At 39.1% G+C, this 21235-nt stretch overlaps 1 protein-coding gene across 1 annotated transcript in view; it reads left to right on the forward strand.

Annotated features, from left to right (window-relative positions):
* GLI3 (GLI family zinc finger 3) overlaps window positions 1-21235 on the forward strand; it is a 270462-nt gene that overhangs the window by 10804 nt on the left and 238423 nt on the right. Inside the window, exon 2 of the mRNA XM_012654529.1 lies at window positions 3348-3512. Coding sequence (XP_012509983.1) covers window positions 3389-3512 — 124 coding nt within the window. The 5' untranslated portion in view covers window positions 3348-3388. The remainder of the gene's footprint in view (window positions 1-3347; window positions 3513-21235) is intronic.

Here is a 21235-nt window from a genome sequence, read left to right on the forward strand (position 1 = left end):
AATAATTAGTTACTAACTAATGAGATCCAAAAATAAGTTGTCAAAATAGAAGAAGGGGGTAGATTCTTGAGTGACCAAGGGCCTATTTTTTAAAAATCCATTTCAGACGGGGGTAGGAATTAGTATTCTCTAAAACCATTAATTAGTGTGATTTCAGTCAGTGCCTGGAGCTTTACCTCTTCTCACATGAGCCTCTGCAGTGATGACTATTGGGAAGGTTTTATTGCTTTGTTAGAGTGAAGTCCTTTGCCTTGGGGGGGAAAACCAACAACTCCACAAAAACCAAGTTTGTCAAGGAATTTTGGGGACTTGTCTCCTGACTCCTGTTAATTAGCTCCCTCTACTAAGGGAGAGACTTAGTTCTTACTAGGAATCTCATCTCTTAATGGTGTTTTCTGGTCCATTGCGTGTTTCAGCGTGCAGTTTTAACCTAGTAGATTCTTTACCCAAATTCAACCAATAAAACTGTATGTGTGTTTTGAAGGGAACAATTATAGTAGAGTATATGCCTGTTTATCCCAAATGGTGAAGAATGGAGTATTCTGGTTAGTTAAATATTCCTGTTAAGGTTTTTAGTTTTTATGTAATTTGCTAGTTTTTGAAGAAACACTGAATATAACAGAAAATGTATATAGCTAAACCAATGGTAATTGAAATTCAAGACACTGCAGAATCATGTAAGGCACAGGGTCATCGATGTGATCGTTTATTTACTCAGTAAACATGCGTAGGTGTAGTAGGTGCTGGGAGGGTAGAAGCCTTGTCCTCATGGAGCTTGTGGTCTGGAGAGAGGAGATGGACATTCAGCACAGACTTTTCCAGATGAGAGTTCGTTATCTTTGTTATCGGTGCTGGGATAGGTCTGTGTAGGCTGCTGGACTTCAGTACTCTGGAGTGCACTTCAGTGAGTACCTACTGCACTGGGTATAGGGCAGTGAGCGAACAAAAACCTGTAGGACAGTTGTTGGAAAGCTTTAGTGAGTCTGACAATTAGTAGTGCTTGTTAAAATAAAGGTTCCTGGGTGCCCCCCTCCAAGGCAAATGCATTGCGTCAGGGATTAGACCCAGGAATCTGAATGTTTACCAAGCACTGTAGCAACCCTGATACAAATGCTTCTTGTAGCACACTGAGAAACAGTGATGTATTGGATTGAATTGTTCTTGTGGTATACTTTAAAGATGCTATTGCTATTTAAATCAGTTTTGGGGGAGCATTAAAAAAATAAAGAATCCTTCTGAGATTGTTAGAGCTAGAAGAGACTGTTGATCATTTTTCCTTTAAGGATTTTTTATCCAGGTTCTTGGAAAAGCTTGGAAAGTCTGTATCCTTCGGAAATCAAATGTGCACTTTTGTGTTTAAGGGTATTTTGTGGGGAGAAGGTCTTTAACTTTTAGCATATTCTTAAAGGGCATGTGTCGCCTCCCCCCAAAGAGAAGAGTTAAATTCCAATGTCTGATCTGACGTTTGACAGATGAGTTAGACAACTGGGCTCAGTGACAGCTTGCCCGAGGTTGTGCTTTGGACAGCTCCAGGGGTGCCATCCAGGTAGCCCTGCACTTGGGACTTGTATGCAGGGGCAGCCTTGGGAAGGGACGTCTCAGCCCCTGCCCTGTTGTACTTTGCAAGTGCCCTTTGAAGGGTGTTTCTGAATTTGGAGTGGATCTTACAATTGATATGTAAATTTAACTTAGTGCTCCGTTTTTCCTTTTTATTCCACAAAAGCTGTTCTTAAATAACTTGTGTGTTTTACCATGAATGACACTGGATAATCTCGGAAAAGGAATGGAAGTTAGGGGAAGAACTGGTGCTACAGGCCCGTACAGCTTCTGGTTCTTAAGCATTCTAGTTACTGGAATTCCAGATCAAGGGGAATTTATTGTACAATCAGTTTGCAGTTCCCCTGCAAATATGAGTTAAAGATGACTATCCATATTTCATCTAGCATTTTAACTTTTTTAGTCGGTTAAGCAGTTGCTTATTTTATTTCATTAATTGCTGCTTTGATTGAACACAGCAGCATCTGCTAAATGTAGAAAAATAAGCAGATGACTAGACCTAAGAAATGCCCTACATGTGTGCTACAATCTAGATAGCTTGAAGAAAACATGCTAGAGAGGGTACTTTTCATCATTTCTTCTATTCTTTGTAGGTGTAGAACATGACTGCAAATAAGAACATGAACCAAACAGAGTGAGAATTGATGAATGATGAGCTAGGGCGATTATCACATGAATGAAGCCAGTGAAAGACAGAGGTACTGAACTTGCTTTGAGCTGAGTTTTAATATTTTCTTTCTTTCTTTCTTTTTTTTATTGAGACAAGGTCTTGCTCTGTCCCCTGGGCTAGAGTGCTGTGGCGTCACATAGCTCACTGCAGCCTCAGACTCCTGGGCTCAAGCGATCGTCCTGCCTCAGCCTCCTGAGTAGCTGGGACTACAGGCATGTGCCATCACGCTCAGCTAATTTTTCTATTTTCAGTAGAGACGGGGTCTCACTGTTGGCTCAGGTTGGTCTCGAACTCCTGACCTCAAGCCATCCTTCTGCCTCGGTCTCCCTGAGTGCTAGGATTACAGGTGTAAGCCACTACGCCCCACCAGATTTAATATTTTCTAAGTGAGCCCAATCTTTGCTATCGGAGATCTTTTGACTTTTCCTTATTGGATTGAGAGCATGTTCTATTACTTTTGTCCTAAAAATGCCAATCAAGTGAATTGAAAAATTCTTATGTCTGAAGAAAGCTTAAAGAGTATGGTTTACCTGAATGAATTAGGATTAAGAGGCATATTGCAATTCAGATATCATAATGAGAGAGACAGAACTCACTGGCTGCTTGGCCTGAATTACCCTGTGATTCAGAACTTTGAGTAGGCCTTGGATATTGGAAATTGGCAGACACTCTTTGAAACGTCTAATTAATAATTAAAAACCTTCTCCTGCTTTGGAAGTTGTCCAAATGCCCCTTCCTGTACAGTTGACCACCTAAAGATAACATTTGTAGATGTAGCTTAAAAGAGTAATGTGACACTTGAGTTTCACACTATACGCACAGTTGAAAATTGAGATATTTGGACCATTTTGATAACAAAAGTCTGGTAGGAATTTGGGAAAAGTCCCACATTATTATGGACATTTCCCTCTAATCTCCTTTTGCATGTGCAGATAGAATTCAACTGGCTTGTTAAAGTTTGAGACGTTTTTGCCAGAAAACTTGTGCAGAAGTGTCCTCCAGATTTTGAATTTGCTAAAGCTCGAGGCTTTTCTCAGGTGACAGGGGAAATGGACTTTCAAGAGTGAGATTTTCCTTGTCCATCGTTCTTTGAAGTTGATGGCGCTGTTGTTTTCTTTAGGCATTCCTGGTGGAGAGGAGCTGAAGTAATGAGAAGACGTCATGGAGGCCCAGTCCCATAGCTCCACGACCACTGAGAAGAAAAAAGTCGAGAATTCCATAGTGAAATGCTCCACTCGAACAGATGTCAGCGAGAAAGCCGTTGCCTCCAGCACCACTTCTAATGGTGAGTAGCCACAGGGATTACCAGCAGCCAAGCCTACAGTCATTTTTATGTTCTCTGCATTCCTTGTGAGTTGAGCATTTGCACCTGGACCAGTGTTTGTTCTAGGAGACACCAAAGAAAGCAAATGGGACGGAGGGTGGGGGAAGCCGTGCAATGGGCAGGCTTCGGTAATCTCTGTTTTGGCACTCCACCTACACGTTGACTTCCAAGTTTTCTAATTTGAGAGGTAAATGCGATAGGTTATTTATTGTAGGAAGTTCCTGTTTTGGCATTTTGGAAATCATCTTGATTGGCCTGGCGAGAGTTCAAAATGCTTTGTGTTTCATATGGAAAGTCTATACTAGCTGGGATAATTAGTTATTACAGAAGACACAAAGTTGTCTTGTCAAAATTAGTGACATATATGATCAGAATGGAAGACCAGAGTTCATAAGTGACTTAGCAAAAATTAAATAATTTTTTAACTTACAAAAAAATTAGTGACAGAATCTCCTCTCACCCGCCAATTTTAAATAGTCTACTCTAAAGGATTTTAAAATGTGTTAATGGTTGAACCTCAAGGTAACATTAGTACATGAGATGCAGATTTTGTTGTTGGCTTATAGAAATTGAATTTACTTAATTGTATTCAGAGATAACGTAGAACCTCCATTTCTATATGCTATATTTTAAAAATTTGAGTAAAGTGTTGAGAAGCATTTCAGTTCAAGCATGGAGCATTGAAAATAAATTCCAGAGCACCCCCTGCACCGGTAAAAACAGACTGAGGTTAATGGTAACCTTCACTCCTTGTCCCCACTTTTCCTCTGTTGTGGGCCATAATGCCTTTGCTTTTTGTAGATTTCATAGCCATTCCTGGCCTCCCTGAATTTCACTCCACTTTTCCATGTGCCCTTGGGAAGAATGAGCTGGTCCATCCTCCTAGTGCCTGACCACTGCCTATCCGGACACACTGATTTGCATGAGCCAGCCTACTTTCCTTCCTGTGGGCTTATATTTTCTTTATTTCAAGAATTATTTTGCTAGATTGATTTATAATTTTTTACATCTGAGAGTCAGAATCTGCTTTGGAAGGTAACTGCATTGCAGAACCTTAGCCTCTAAGGGCAGATGTTCCTGAAGAGGCTGGCCACTGCTGTCTAGGTCTAGCTGTGTCTGCCGAGAGAGCCTGCTCTTGCTCACCCAGTTTTCTGAGCGCATTGCTGGCTGTGCAGGGGACCGAAAGAGCTGGCTGTTAAACCCACTGGCTAATGAGTCCAGTTTTGAATTGATCCTTAGGGAGGTATATTTATGTCTGGGTTAAAATAATGAATTTACATATATGTGAAAATATGTCTATATTTCTCCTTTTATTGGTGGTATTTAAAGTCAAGACTGGAGCTTGTTTTAATGGAACCAGAATATTTGCCTTATTCTCCCACTGTGGTTACAGAAGGCATATTTCTCCTTAAAAATGTGTTACCCTTGTTTCTTTTTTCTGGAATTTGTAAACATTCAGCAAACTTATTATTTCAGAAATAAAATCAGTACATGCAGTGTTGGTTATTTGATCATTTTAATAGTAATTTTGTAGAAATAAACACTTTCTGCATTTGACACTTCAGGAAACGTCAACCTTTGGTTATCTTTATAGTGTGTGTGAGTGTGAGAACAGGTGAGAACACGCGCAGGCTGGCAGAAGATGCTGCTGCACGGCGTGGAGCCTGCAGAAGTGCTGTCCTGGTCGTGAACCTCGGCAGAGGGGACCACAGTGCTTCCTTCTTACGAAGATCCTGCTGCTTCTGCCACTCCCACTCCTGGACACGTGCTCAGGAGGTTTTCTGCTGCTGCCCTTGTCTTGAGCCACTGTTTGACTTTGGGTTTCCTTCAGGAACCTGTTGAGGGTGACTGGGAGCAGAATGAACCTGGCCAGCCCCATGGCAGCCAGGAAGCCACGAAAGAAAATTAGTCAGAGAAGGAGCAGTCGTGATTTACAAAAGTTAGTCTTATAGTTTGAATTAATCACACATCTGTATCCTCAACCCCATTCCACACCGGCTGCCTGCCCTGATCCGCCTGTGCCCTTGAAGCCTACCTTCCTCCTAAACGTGTGTAGATCCTGTCCCGTTTGGGGACAGGCACTCCTTAGTCAAGTTTGCAGGGCACATGCCTGAATGACAGCTGTCTTAGAGATCCTGCAAGCTCTGACCATTTTTTTTTTTTTTTTAGTGTTTCTGTTTCTTCTCAGGGATTTACTGCTTTTTATTTTGGGACAACATAAAGATCCAATCAAATACAAGAAAAATGGAAATGCTGTTTTTAAACATGGATTGCAGCCTGACAGGTGGATTCCAGGAAAACAAACAAACAAATTTAAGACAGGAAAAAGCAAGAGAAAGGAAAATAAACCTTTTCCTTTGTTTATGTGAATACTCATTACAATGATCTTCTTTACAGAATACTCTACGGTTTTTCTCTAACTAGTTTCGAGTCTCTTCACAGCCCAGGAGTAGGCCGAGAGGTGTGGATTGCTGGACCTGGGAGCCTCTTTGTTCTGCAGGCTCCTGCCTGGTCCCTCTTCCCGCTGCACTCAGCCCTGGGCACACAGACCAGGGTGTGGGCTTTGGTCCTGAGCCCTGTTTGGGTTTAGACCTTGTGGGGTGCAGGCTTCCCAGGGTTGGGGCACTGTGTGTGTGCTGGCTGGTGGCTGCCATCTCCACGGCCCTCTGTCCTTGCGTCTGTCTGCCTGCGGCTCTGTCCATTTGTCTCTTCCTGTCTTTTCTCTATTTATCTATAAATATTTTGGAAATGCTTGGATACCTACACTGAGGCTATTCACAAAAAGTAAAATAGAATCATTTGGATGCTATAACAGGTAGTACTGATTGTTACTATTTCGGCGGCGGGGGGCGGGGGTTTCTTATGCTTTCTTTACAAAGCTCTGAAATTCATCCATTCCTAACTGAACAGTGAAAAATGAGTTCAGTCTCAGGAACCTAGTGAATGTATATATACATTTTCTCTCCCATCCACCATTTCATGGTTAAAATCAAAGGAACAAACAAAAAAGTTTTGTTACTGGCTAAGTTATTGGTTAAGTTGACTTAATTAACTTTTCCAGCCATTCTGTGGTGCGATTTATTCTTGATTGTGTCTTCCCAGCCAAACCACGCACATTCCACTGCGTGTCCTTACACATCTGTTTTTGTGCTTTTCTCAGCGGAGTAGCTGCTCCTAGAATAACATTCATACGGAGTTTTGTTTAAACACACACATACACACAACCCAAAGGTATGGTTCAGAAACCTTCAATAGCATTTTAAATAAGCATTTGCCATTTAACATTGAATTTAAAACAACACAAGTGAAAAACTGTGTTTTAGATTTTGTATGGAAAAAATGACAAGCCACATTTGGTATTTTAACCTATAAGAACCTAGATCAATATTTAAAGCCTTCAGTAGTCTTTATGCAGGAACTACAATGTACCCATAGTTTCACATGCCTGTAGTTTGATATTAAACTTTAGTTTTTGATATGTAAATGACAAAGGAGATGACATTTAGTTTTCTGTATTATTTAAGTGCAATTTTGATATAAGTGATCATTTCTGGCATCCGACATGGTGGCTTTCACATATAAAATATGTATTCGGGTATTAGGTGTCATTGTTGGGTCACTGACTTAAAAATGTCTATGTCTGTTAATGTTCTAAGGCTGTAAGTAAAATGCCTTAATAATCGGTGTGTTTCTGGTATGGCTTCATTACTTCCTAAGCTATGTGTCATGTTTTCTAAATAATAAGAGTCTTTAAATCTAGATCTTCCAATGTTTTACACATTCTCATTTTCCTATGAAATTTTCTTCAATGACTTACAAATACTGACTTTTTAATCTGAAATGTTTACCTCATTTTTAGCCCACGATTTTTTTAAAGGGAGTAATCTGATAGTTGTTGTTAATCTTCTACTCCGCTTCAGAAAAGAAAGAAACTAATACTAAACGTATGTAGGCCATGGTCTTGGGGATCTTTTATCGGATCTGATAGTTATTGGGAACATACCCTAGGCGATAGAAAGCAGAAATTATTATCCTAATGGTGATGCAATGTGATACCAAAGTTGATAGATTAATAATGGAGAAGAAGTTCCCTGTTCACATTGATTCTTTCAAAAAGAACTTGATTCTCTGCTTAAAAAAGAAATTTTTTCAAGGTTTGTAAGAGGAAAGTGTTGTGGTCTACAAACACCTAAGGGGATGTCCTTTTTTTTGGTTTTTTTGTTTTTTGCTTTAACTTTTGGTTACTTCCTAGACTTGTGAGTTGCTTTTAAACTGTCCATTGTATGATGTCTGTTGGTCTCCTGGCTGGGAGCAAAATGGCTTTTTTGCCTTTCATTGGAAGTTTGAAATTCATGGCTGTTCATCACCATGAGTTCTGGTCTCCTAGACCTTCTTTGTTGTAAGATGTGCCCGATTCTGGCTGGATATGGGCAGGCAGTTCACACCGTAGAGATGGCCGGTTGTGAGTTATAGTTTCTTGTCTCTTCAGAGATCCAACCCTTTTCTGTGCCATGTCCCTTTTCTTGGCATGTGACAGATGGGCAGACAGGACTTTCAGATAAAATGGATGTTGGTTCAGAGCACACACAGGTTTTGGGATCTGAAAGCTTGAGGTGACAACCTCAAGCTGGCAACTCAAAGGGCTAGCTCTGTGAGTGTGGCAGATGAACTTTTCAATGTCTCAGTTTCCTCATCTGTTTAGCAAGACAATGATTAGACTTACTTCACCGATTCTCTGGGAGGATTAAGTGAGGCAATGCCTGTACCGTGCCATAAACACATAGTAAGAGCTCTGCAAACATTAACCATTGCTATTAGGGTAAAACATGTTGATGAGTTAAATGTTATAAATCCCAAACAAAAGCATTGTGTTTTCTTGAAAATACACATAGGTTTTCAAATGAAGGGAAATACGTTTGCTCAAGTAATGGTGAATTTGCTGGACCTAGATGTCTGAAAAATAGTTCAAGATGTTCCACAAATCCCAAAAGTGACCAAGTTTGCACATCTTAAGAAAGGATACATTAAAAAAAGCAAAGTTTCTGCCTTCTCAAATCAGAAAATAGGGAAGATAATTTTAAGAAAATTTATTCCGATCTCTTTAACCTTGAAAACTGATGTCGTACTGATCACAGGTTACTGCATTAGAAACAGCATGTGCATATCCCTATTCTTGATTCTTTTTCGGGGGTGGGTATTTCCTTTCAGGTTATGATACCCATTTGTAGGGTAGTTTGTGCTGTATTAGAGTTAGATTTTATTCTTTTAAAAGCGCTTTCCTGTTTGTAAACTGACTAACTGATGATGAATAATCTGATTCTCATAAGAACCCTGAATCTCCCGGGCTCCAAACTCTACTTACCACCATATTCTTTATTTTGGCTAAGTATATCACCTTTCCTGTGGTCACCCGGGCTTGAAACTGCACCATCACCTTTGACCTTTCCCCCTCATGCTTCCTGTGTCCTACCGGCTTTGAGGTCCTACTAGATTTTCGTCTGTAATTATTCACCCATATGTTGTCCCTTCAGGCCACCGTAATGCACTATGCTGTTTAAACCCTCACTACCTCATGCCTGGACAATTAAAATGTCCTTCTATCCAATCACCTTGCCTTTGGTCTCCACTCTTCTCATATGTGGGACTTGCTCCTGCCAAATTAATCTTAGTACAGTTCTGTTTATGCTACACCCTGCTCTAGAATCTTCAGTGACTCCTGGCTACCTGTAGAATAAAGCTTACAGTCTTTAACTTAATATGTAGACATCTTCTAAAATCTAACCCCAGTCCGACATTGCAATCTGATAAGCTCTACCGTCCCATTCTGTAACCAGGGCTTTAGCCAAGTGGAAGGGCTCTTTGCTTTTGTTTATGTTCCTCCAAAGAACAAGTATTTTGCTAACATAATGTCTGTTTAAATTCTTCTCAAATGTGAGTATGTTCTCAGCCTTTTTCTCTCCCTGTATGATCTTGTGTCCTTTTGAGAATTATTTAGTACCATTTGAGAATTGTTTTGTATTTTGTCTTTTTATTATTATTATTATTTTAATAAACAGACTTTGGATTTTTGAGCAGTTTAGGTTTACAGGAAAATTGAGCAGCAAGTACAGAGAGTTCCCATCCAGCCCCTCTCCTCGCCGCCCTCCCCCCAGTTTCTCCTGTTATTAACATCTTGCATTAGGGTGGTACGTTTGTTACAGTTGATGAATTGATATTGACACACTGTTATTAACTGAAGTCCATAGCTGAAACCGAGTTTCATTCTCTGTGTTGTACAGTTGTATGGGTTTTGACAAATGCATAAATGTCATGTATCTACCACTACAGAAATCTATGGAATATTTTCACTGCCCTGAAAATCCCACATGCTCTTCCTTATGATCCCTTCTCCTCCTCCATAACATTTGTTTTTTATATTTTAGTTAAACTTCTTGAGAGTACCACCCATTTTTTTTTTTTATCTCCCCTCTGCCCCAGTGCAGTGTTTTGTGCTGAGAGGGCCTCCGCAGATACAGAGTAAGCCAGCAAAGTACAGCACATGCTTGCCAGTGCTGTGGGACAGTGAGCAGGGCATGTGTAACAGAGCCATTGTGTAGTGTTGTGCAGTGAGAAGCTAGGGTTTGAACCCTAGTCCTGCCGTGTAATTGCTGTGTGATCTTGGGCTAAATACTTAACCTCTCTGACTCTGGCACCAGAGTACCCAAACATGTTAACTATTGTTAGTAGTAGTAGTAGATCCTTTTGGATATAATTTGCCAGGATTTAATTCATCAATACATTTCATCACACTCTTTTTAATATCGTTCGTTAGTAATCTACAAATGGTTCAGCTTTAATCTGATAGATTTAGAAGGTATTGACTAACAGAAAATCCTTACATGTGATTGGTCAACAGGTTGTAGTTTAACAGGCTAGTTAGGAGCTGGGATCGGGGAATAGTACCCAAACCATTGGTCCTGAGACTGGCACAAGTTGGGATTTAACAAATCAAATGCTTTTAGGGTCTACTTCTCATTCAAAAGTGCTCTTTGAAGTTATTGGATGAAATCACTAATTTTGTACTAAGGTGCTTCCTTAAGGGCAAGACTCTTTTTTTTTCTCTTGTATATAGCTATTGGATTTTTCCTCTAAAAGAACAATTCCTGTGTGTTCAGATAAATCAGAGATAAATGCCACTCCCATTTTGCCACAGTTTTCCAAACTTGGGAGTAAAAAGAAGCCACAGCATGATGTGTTTTGCTTGTGGAATGTTTCTGGGTTGCTGTTGATTACTTGTGACCAAGTGGTGTGGGTATTTCAAATTTTCAGAAACAAGCTGGTCAGAATCAGAAACAATCACTAAATAGTGGACGCTCATGGGCAAAATGGTGATTGCGGGAGGAAAAGCTCCCTCTGGGGAGGTGGCTGGTGGCCTCCCACCATTTACCTCTCTGACCCCCACGGCTGGGGGAGGGCTCGCTTTTCCAGGCAGCTTGTGGGAGACAGGGTGATGGTAAAAGCAATAAACTTCCTGTTATCTTGTTTACATGGAAACATTTCCAAATACATCTGCTTTAATTTGTATTTATTTATTAAATTTACATAGAGTAAAATTCACTCTTTGTGATGTGCAGTGCTGTGAGTTTTGACAAATTCCGAAGGTCATATAGCCACCACCAGCATCGAGACACAGAATAGTTCCAGCGGCCCTCCCCAAATTTTGACAAATAATTGTGTTTTAAATGCAGCTCAGTAATGCATACCGTTACCAGTAATAATAGAGTCACCAGTGATAACAGAAAGCGTAGGAACTCCAGTGGCTGCCTGACATTGTGTTTATTTCATGTTTTTAAACAAATCCGTGAGTTTTTAGGTCCCGTTAGCAATACTTAGCTGTTAAGTTTTTTTTCTATTTAAGTATCTCTATATCTTTTTATCTATTTAAATATCAATATTTAAATATTGAATTCACAGTAGAACTGAAATGTTTTTGAAAACTGCTCAGAAACATACAACCCAGCACCTCCGCCAGTCTCAATCTTTTTTGAGTGTCCAGTCAAATGTACATTTTAGGCCAATTTAAAATTCCCTTTTGTGATTAAAACTATAAGGCAGCCATATTAATAAGGACTTTTTGTTGTTTATTTTTGTTACTCTGAATTAATTGCATGAGAAAATTAGAATCTGAACATTTAATGCAGCTACAACCAGAGAAAATATGTCAAAGGCCTTACAAAAGTTTTCTTTCTTCCTCTCTTTTTTCTCCCTGTCTTCTTCTTTTTCCTCTTTTTGGAAGCATCTTTCCCCTTTCTCCTTTGCTTATATAGATAGGCCTTCACCTCGGTTAGGGGAATTTTTATATAAAAGTTATTCCTAGTACAACTTAGGCTGCTATTTTATTTCTTTCTTGCTCTTCCCCCCCCCGCCTTCTTTGAGTCTTTCCTCTTCTTGGTCTCTTTCTTTCTTTCTTTTTTTTTTTTCCCCTTTAGTTGTAGAAAGTTGAGTTCCATCCCAATTATTAAATCTTAGGAGACCATTCCCACATGGTTCCGTAAATGGTAGCTTCATCCCACATTCTTTCATCTCTTTCCCTGCTCTCTGGCTTGACAGTTGAAAAGGTCTGACTGTGCCACACAATGGTTTGATTGGTTTCTCTGGGGGAGACTTTTCCTGCCTCATCATTCGCCAGGCAGGTGGACCAGAAAGTCTCTTGATTCTTTTGTTGCCTCTCAAAGTCCGAGGTCTTTGACTGAATAAATCCGCCGTCATGGGATAATTTGCTAAAAGGAGACTGAAAGATGTGAGAGAGAAAAGCCTCACGACTTGGGTGCTGCATTAATGAAATAACGGGGCCTTGGAGTTTGCAATTGAAAAATCACCAGGAATGCAATGGGTGGAGACGGGCTTCTTTTATTTCCCATAATAAACTTTTAGTTCTATCATTTAAAGCATGCCTGTCCCTTTGCTTGCCTGCAGGCCTGAGTGTGTTTGCATTTGTACCCGTGTTTAAGGGGACAGCCCTGCCCGCCTGAAAGCCGTTTGGGTGCTGTGTCTAGTTAGTCATTAGATTATTACTAGTGGATGGAAAGAATTCCATATGACAGAACTAAGGTTGAGTTAACACAGGACGAAAAGTAATTTACAGATAGGCTGTCCCCAGCCATCTTTGTAGCCCCTGATAAGGTTTCATTTCAGAATGGATAGGCGACATTTCCACTTACGGGCCCATTCTGCGACACCTGTGATAACAGCTTCTGGATCCTAATTGAAATTGGTTTCAAAATGGATTTTCACTTTTCTCTGTCTGTGGAAAATATTGAATGGACTCAGAGCTGCCACAGAGAACCCCAGACCTTGGAAAATGGAGCTGGAAGCTAGGATCATCTTTCATAACAGTGTCGATGATATGACAGTTTTGTTATCTGTCTTATTAATGAAATCATTGATCACCTGATGAGGGAGATAATAAACTACATTCCACCACTGTTCATGAAGCGCAATTAGACTGGTCTTATAAGGAGGGGAAAAAAACAACAATGGAACAAAAGTCGTAAAGGGCAATTAAAAGTTTTCATTCACCAAGTGATTGCAACCCAAGCATTTTGAAATTATAGAAGCCAACATTACAACCAAGGACTTTCTTTTTGCCTAATGTGGAGTAACTAGCAGTTTATTAAGTGAAATTTTTAAAAAAAGAGAAGTGAAATTTATTTTTAAAATATTCCTTGTTTCCTTAAGTAAAATTCAGAAATGGAAGGAGAAGTTCTCCATTGTTTAAGTGCTTAGTAATGGGGAAAATGTAATAAAAATCCACAGACTCTTTCCCTCCCCCCATGGCGAAGGGATTTGGGGTTGTCCCTGGTAGGTATATTGGGTAAGGAAGACCAAACTGAAGGGTTCGTAACCTGGGCTCTTTGAAAGAAAAGTAGCTTATCATCCCTTCCTCTCTAGTAAGATGGGAAGGGAATTAGGTTTGGATTTAATGAGGTGGCTCCATTGTTTGGTGTTGGGCCGCTCAGGAATGTGCTCTCTGTTCCTCTCGAAGGAGGGGAAGAGATGCTGATGACTTCTCATGTTTCACGGTGAATTGTATTCCTAGGTGTTTCTCCATTCTGTGAGCTAGCAAGGATCAATCCAGTCCCCTCGGAGCTTGAAAGAGGAGCGGTGATCAAAGGCACTAATGATGTCACTGATCTCTGGTGATTGATTAGGAGCAGAAGTTCTGGAGAATTCAGCCTTTCCTTATAATTTCAAAATCATTAGTGTCTACCATTAGGGGAGCCAGCTCTTAATCAGCAAAATTACAAAAATGAATGATACGGGAAATACTTTGTTTTTCTTCTTGATCTATCTATGACTATTGTGAGGCTTATTGGAACCATGGTTACATTTTATACACCACCTTCCCCTTTTAAAATATACTGCAAAGAAATGGAATTCTCTATATAAATTGGGTTAAGTATTGGAATTCTACATATAAATTGGAACAAATATTTGGGAGTAAAGACATTTTATATTGTTTCCAGAGCAGTTTAATCATAAGCAGATAATCACATGTTAGGTAATCCTTAAATATATTTAAATGTTTTCTTAGCTTGGAAATTTAGGTGTTTCATATGCAGATTTTAAAATCCTTGGAGCTATTTTTTGGAACTGTCTAACATTTTCCCCTTGCCATTCAAGACAGTGACTCATTTCTGCGTGCATATTTATCATTAAAAATAAAAACAAACGCCTTTCTTGCCAAAAGATGACAGATCTTACAACTGGAGAAGATGCAACTTGAAAGGAAATAAAAAAACAAGAGAGCTAGAGATCTCTTTCTGGAGCTGCTGAAGACTACACTGTAACCATTGGCTTACCTCGAGTAGATATTAATTGCAAAAGCATTGGAAAAAATTCTGTTTTGGAAGGCATTGCAGCTCCAGAAAGAAAAGTTGAATGGAAAATGTAGAATGTAAATTATTATTAAGGTTACCGTTACCTTCTATGGTTTGCTGTTGGTTGTCAAGGACTATTGCTTCGAGCTTGGTTGTAGCTAACTCCTTTCCCAGAAAACTTTATTTTGAGTACTGCTCTTTGAGTAGTACTGATAAATCTGTTTACAGTCTAGGGTGAGTATATAAAGAGAAGAAAGAGATCATGCAAATGAGCTTTTGGGAGAAGATGGTGTGGCAGTTATGAATACTAATCTTTAATGGATGTCAAAGACTCCCCTTTCACGGAATATTTTTTGTTCTATTGGCAATGATAAGAAAAATAATCTGAGACCCTTTCCTGTAGCCAACAGAGAACTCATAGAAAGAATAGAATAATAGCATGGTTAAAATAATGGAACTTCCAGCACTATATATATTTTCTGGTAAAATATGAATCTAGCATTCAATTGAAGATTTCTTCCAAGCCTTTAAAAACTAGAAAACACACAGTGGTCCATTTCATATTAATTTTAAATCAAATCTGTCCTGGAAGACTAATGTTTCTAGGCTTGTTTTCAAATCCTGGCAAGTTTCAGAGCAGTAGAAAAGTTCCTTTCCTATAAATGTTGACAGCAGTTCCTGTGTAGGCTAACAATGTTTTATAAATAGAGTTTACTTAGCAAAAACCATATGTATGCCCAGTGAAATAATCTCACATTTATTTATGTTTTGATTTATAGAAAACATGTGCCCCTTGACAAAGCCTTTCAGCTCTTTTCCGCAATTAAAAGGAATCATGCTTGAAAAAATAGCTACCATCTTAATGGGAAACTTTTTTACATAAAATCAAAGCACTTTCTTTGATCAGTCTCACAAAAAATGAGAATATTTTCATCCATGAGTTTGATCCAAAAAACTGGATGACTTGGAAAAAATGCTTGTAAATATCTATATCTATCTGTCCATATGTGTGTTCACATACACATATATCAGCATATATATTGACTGAATATTGGTGAAATCCAAAGATTAAAGAGGCTGGTGACAGTGTATAGTGTTACAGTAGAACAATTTCTATTGTTGCTTGTTCTTGCTGGTGACTGATGTTGGTTTAGCAGAGGGTAGTACTCCTGTTGGTTTGGAGTTTTTAAACTGAAGGGGGTATCATGGTCTTATATGTACCTGTTCCTAGGTCTTCATATGGATACCTGCAAAGTATCTATATTTTGATTCTCTTCAACAACAATAGATTGTAAGGAACGAGAGGGATCAGAAGGTCGTTTGCAAATCTCTTATCACTTTCCTTTTTATTTTTTGGGAAAAAAACTGTAAAATTAAAAAAAAATTTTAGTTTACTACCTTTTCAGACTGTTCTGGGTTGGGAGTGAGGTGTAGAGAAGAAAAACCCTTTCCTAATAAAGAAGTGGTTATATTAGCTGGGGCCAGACTATAAAATATTGCTTGGTCACTATTCTAGACTAGATCTGTGGCATTCAAACTTCTAGGGGGGTGTGTTGGTGATGGGGAGAAAGTCAGTGTTTATTAAATATGGAAACTTCATAATACTTGGATATACTAATAATACAAGTGCAAATCTTACATATAAATGCTAGTATAATTTTGTACTTTATTTTAACTTGGTGGGGATGCTTTCATTTTAGAATAGAAGTGAGAGATTGTGTGTGCTTTAAAAAAAAGGAAAAGAGTTAAATTTTTATTATTTTATTTAATTTTGTTTTATTTTTTTGAAACAGAGTCTCACTCTGTCACCAGGCTAGAGTGCAGTGGTATCATCATAGCTCACAGCAACCTCAAACTCCTGGGCTCAAGCAATCCTCCTGCCTCAGCCTCCCAAGTAGCTGGGACTACAGGCATGCACTGTGATGCCTGGCTGATTTTTCTATTTTAAGTAGAGATGGCATCTTGCTCTTGCTCAGACTGGTCTTGAACTCATCAGCTCAAGTTGTCCTCCCACTTCAGCCTCCCTGAGTGCTAGGATTACAGGCGTGAGCCACCGCACCTGGCCCAGGACTTACATTTTTATAGAAACTATGTCTCATGAAGGTAATGTCAAATTTCAAGCCCTAGGAAAGCCCACCTCCTGCCTCCATAAACAAACACCACTGACCACAGTGGCAACTCCCTCAAGTCCAACATGGGATCTAAGAGAAATGAACCATCTTCTACAGCAGGGGTGTCTGGATAGGCTTCAGAGAATGGGTGAACCCTTTGGAATTATTTTATGCAACATTTTTATGGGCATCGGCCTATACTCTCTTTGTGCAGGTTCCTAAAGAAATTCATGACGTGGTATTTGCCAGAGGCTCTCATCTACAGATAGGTTTTGAAGCTCTAACTTTCCCTGGAAAATTATTGGTTGAATGATTAGAATTGTTCTTTGAAGAAATGATTATCTACAACAGAGCCTCCCAGTGATTAGGAAACATAAAACTAAGTCTTTTTCATATACAGTGTGATGTGATGACATAGTTGTAACCTAGCTAACTTTGTAGGGGCGGCACATCAAGAATCCAAAAGATTCTGCTTGCACTTCAGCAGATCTCGGAAAATGAGGGACCTGGGTCCTATGATTTAAAGAGCTCTCCCCCTTGATATTCAGTTTCTATGACATATACTCTAAGTTCCACAGGAATTTAGAGGAATGTAAAATGAAAGGAAAGATGTCATGTAAATAAGAGGAGCTGGAAAGGAATGAGTTAATATAATCTAAGTTTAGAAAGGGAAATTCAGAATTCTTTTTAAATTAAACCGTGTAAATCACATGTATGGGCCCATCAAGGGTTAAACGCTGCTGAAGATTTTATTTGGGCTAAAATGTGCCATCACATTGTTGAGTTCAAGACAATTTTGGGTACTCTACAGGATAGTCTGTAGATAGCAGTTTCAGGTGCAGATCCAGGGAGACTTTTGCCCAGTTTTGGCTGATTTGCTGATAATTACAGGCAGTTGGCACAACCACAGTTGATCCTCTGAAATCTGAGATGTGCGTTTGTTGATTTAGACTTGGTATCACCCATTACCAACCGGGATTCCTGTGCTCATCCTCGGGGTGTATGTGCGTGGCTGCTAGGAAGAGCATTTTGACTTTTGTGTGACTAACTCCTCTCAGACCATGGCCCTCTTTTAAACCTCTTGAAACAGCTTCACAGAGTCCTTGCATAGTTTTCTATTTGGCATCTGGTTTTATGTAGTTATATTTCATCATGGCTTCACTTAGAGCTTTTGCAAATTTCTTTGATGCTAATTTAGTTGCTTTAAACTTTTTGGAGTGGAAAAAAGAAACAAAACCAAGGGTACAATAAACTTTGATTACCAGACCCCTAAACACTGAACTTCTCATGTAACCCATATTTGTCATTTATTCCTTGAGAGTGGAATTTATAGGCAGCAGCCGGGGAGCGTTGTTACTGGAAAATGAGGCAGCAGTATTCAGATGCAACAGAGGCCAGGGTGCAGGGCCTTCGCGGGGATACCTGGAGAAAATGCTGCGTCGTCTAATTAAGAGGAGATGGTTTGCTATATACCAGTTATTAAAATAATGCATTTTAGAAAGATTTGCAGTAAACCTGGAACCTTAAGGATCTAAGGAGTGCAGGGCACCTCTAACTTAACCAATGTCCAGGCATCCTGCTCACTACACCCTGAAACCTTAGAGCTACCCATATTATTCCCTGCTTTCCTCTGTCTTAAACTTGTTTTTGTTTATTTTTATAAAAGGAATACCTGCTCATTGGGAAATTCAGAAATCCACAAAAGAAGAACATGAACATGGCCCGGAATTTCACCATTTGGATAATATCTGTTAACATTTTGGTATATTTTCAGTCTCTTTCTCTCTCTCTGTGTTCACTAGTTGGCTTTGTTCAGATGAGCATTTGCTGGAGCATTTTCCATGTCGTGAACCGTCTTCTCCACCTTGGCTCTGAAGGCTCTGTAATTTACTCAACCAATCCTCTGTCGTTGGACATTTATGTGTTTCTTTTTCCCCATTGTAAATAGTGATGTGGTGAAAGGCCTTCTAAACAAATCTGTGTTTAGAATACATTTTATCAAGTTAGCTCCAGGAAATGTAGCAACTTATATTTCCATCAGCTGCTTATGTGAGTGCTCATTTTCAGAAACACTTAGCAGCATTAGTGAAATACTTTTAAAGAAGATATGATAGCTGAAAACCTCACCTCTTTTTTTTTAAACTTTGCAATTGAAGTAAAACACACAGAGAGCGAAGTGCACATAATATAAATGAGCAGCTCGATGAACTTTCCCAGAGTGAACATACTGTGTAAACAGCACCCAGATCAAGAGAGAAACACTTTCTCTGTTTACCCATTCTACTGCTGATGGGCATTTTGGATGGTTCCCAGTGTTTGGCCGTTAGGAAAATTGTCTTTTGGTGGACCCGAGTACACATTTCTATTACGCATGTATCCAGGAGTGGAGTTACTGTATCCTAGGGTGTACCTGTATTCAGTCTTAGGAGATACTGCCTAATAGTTTTCCCAGGTGGTTGTACAGATTTACTTCTTATTCTTGCCAATACTAGGTGTTTTCTGTATTTTTCATTTTGGCCCTTCCGTTGGCTATGTAGTGGTATCCAATTGTAGTTTTAATTCGTCCCTGATGACTGAGGGACCTGAGCATCTAAAAAGATGTTTATTGGCCATTTGGATATCCTCTTTAGTGAAGTGTTTGTTGAAGTCTTTTTTTTTAAATTTGTAATTCGTTGGGGATAGATAATTGTTTACTAATTTTTCTGTCTCTGACTTGAAATGATACCTAAATCTGACACTGCCTTGATATATGTTTTAGCTTCATTTTCTGAACTATTTTATTCTATTGATCACTCTGTCTGTTCTTTTTCCAGTACCGTACTCTTTCAGATGTTATACATACAGCGCATTTTATCTGATAGTGCACATTATCTTTTATTATTCTTCCTTTTCAAATGATTCTTGGCTTCTATTCAATTTTTTTCTTCTAACTGAACTTTAGGAACACCTTTTTAGAATTATGTTATTGATGAATTCATATGTATGTAGTAAAAGTATAAAACCATGGATGGATGCAATCAATTCTGCGATAGCGGTTACCTCTGGGGAGAGGGGAAGGGGAATAAGATGGGGAGGGTTTGGAAAGGGAGTAAGATAGCTATATCTGTACCATCTTATTTCTTTAAAGAGAAAAGGTTTTAAGCAAATACGACAAAATATTAATCTGCGTGGTAGGTACCTGAATGTTGCTTATGTTAGTCTCTGAACTATGTCATGATTTAAAGATACCCCTTTGGCATTTTATTTGGAAATTATATTAAGCTAACTTATCCAGGGTTTATTGTAATTATATTGGCTGTAAGAAAGTTTTTTTTCTGTTGCATTCTCACAAGGTTACTCTCTTCCCAGGCATATACATCAAAGCTCCACAAATGAACACCTGTTTTGGTGTCCACATTCTGCATTCATCTTCAGAAGTTTTCTTTTTTTTCTTTTTTTTTTTTTTAAATCTGTCACTTATAAGAAAATATGTAGGAAATAACCATTGACAAGACCTAACAGGTGTTTGCTGTATTTTCACCTTTCATACTTTAACATGTTCTGGAAACAATTTAGTTTTACTTTTGTCTCATCTGTCTTGAATTGAAAGTTGCAGGTACATTGATAAGTACTTCGGTTAATGTACATACCTCTTGTATTCTCTCAGGAAAAGTACAATTCTCTGGCTTCTCTACATCAGGTTGCATTTTTATCAAGTCTCAGCAGCTGCCCTCTATGTTCTTTGATAGTGGTATCTGTTACGTGGTGGCTTTTTTCTTCTGAAATGTATCAATGCCAGGGTTGAGGAGTAGGAGTGAGTTGAGGCTGTTTGTTATTTCTTGTTGTTGGGGTTACATTGATAGCAGTGGAAAAGGCCCAATGACTATTGGAGCTCTCATTGTTGACCTGAAGTTACCATGACTTTCAGGTAACCTTAGGTAACTAATGACTTGGGGATGCTGGTTGTGGCCAAATTAAAAAGAGGGGTATGTGAAGGAGATGGTCTTGGTTCTGTACATGATATGTTGCTACATTGCATATGTATGAAACAGAATTCTTATAAAAAGAGACGAATCACAAACACCTTTAAGAATGCCAAGTAGCAGGCTATAATCCCTTTGAAGATAGGAAGTGTTGCTGTCTAAGGTGTAATTCCAGTAGTTTCTTAAGCCTCAACTTCATACACTTGAAAGCATGCCCACAACCCGCTCCTGGAAGCTTTTGGAAATAGTATAATTGAGAGACATGACTATTGTTTATCCTCCAAATTTTAAATCATCCAGCATTTGGTTGGTCTTTTGTCTGGGGAGATACAAATTTATCAGAGCCCTGCCAATAAGTACAGAAAATTTGCCAGCCCACAGAGAAATTCGAACTTCCTTCTTTCCCTGCAGGAGTGTCTTGGGGAAATCATGCATACAATAGAACTTTTCATGTCTAGACCCTGCCTGGGGGATTTCTGTCTACTAAGAACTATTCTTTTTCTTAAACATACTCAAATGGAGTCAAGCTCAGGAGGTGGCTAGGGACAGAATTCAGGGAAATAAAATATAGAAAATCCTGGACTATCATGTTTTCTGAACCCTTTTGCTCCTAATTCCATGTTATTAGAAGTGTAAGGTTCTCTTTTACTGATGTGATTCTCGTAGTCAACAGACACTTACTGAAGCCATGCTAAGTGCCAGACGCTGTATTTAGTTGTGAAGATTAGTAAAATATGGGGCCTGTTCTGAAG

The sequence above is a fragment of the Propithecus coquereli genome, unplaced genomic scaffold, assembly GCF_000956105.1.
Source record: "Propithecus coquereli isolate 6110/MARCELLA unplaced genomic scaffold, Pcoq_1.0 Scaffold441, whole genome shotgun sequence".
Classification (NCBI taxonomy): Eukaryota; Metazoa; Chordata; class Mammalia; order Primates; family Indriidae; genus Propithecus; species Propithecus coquereli.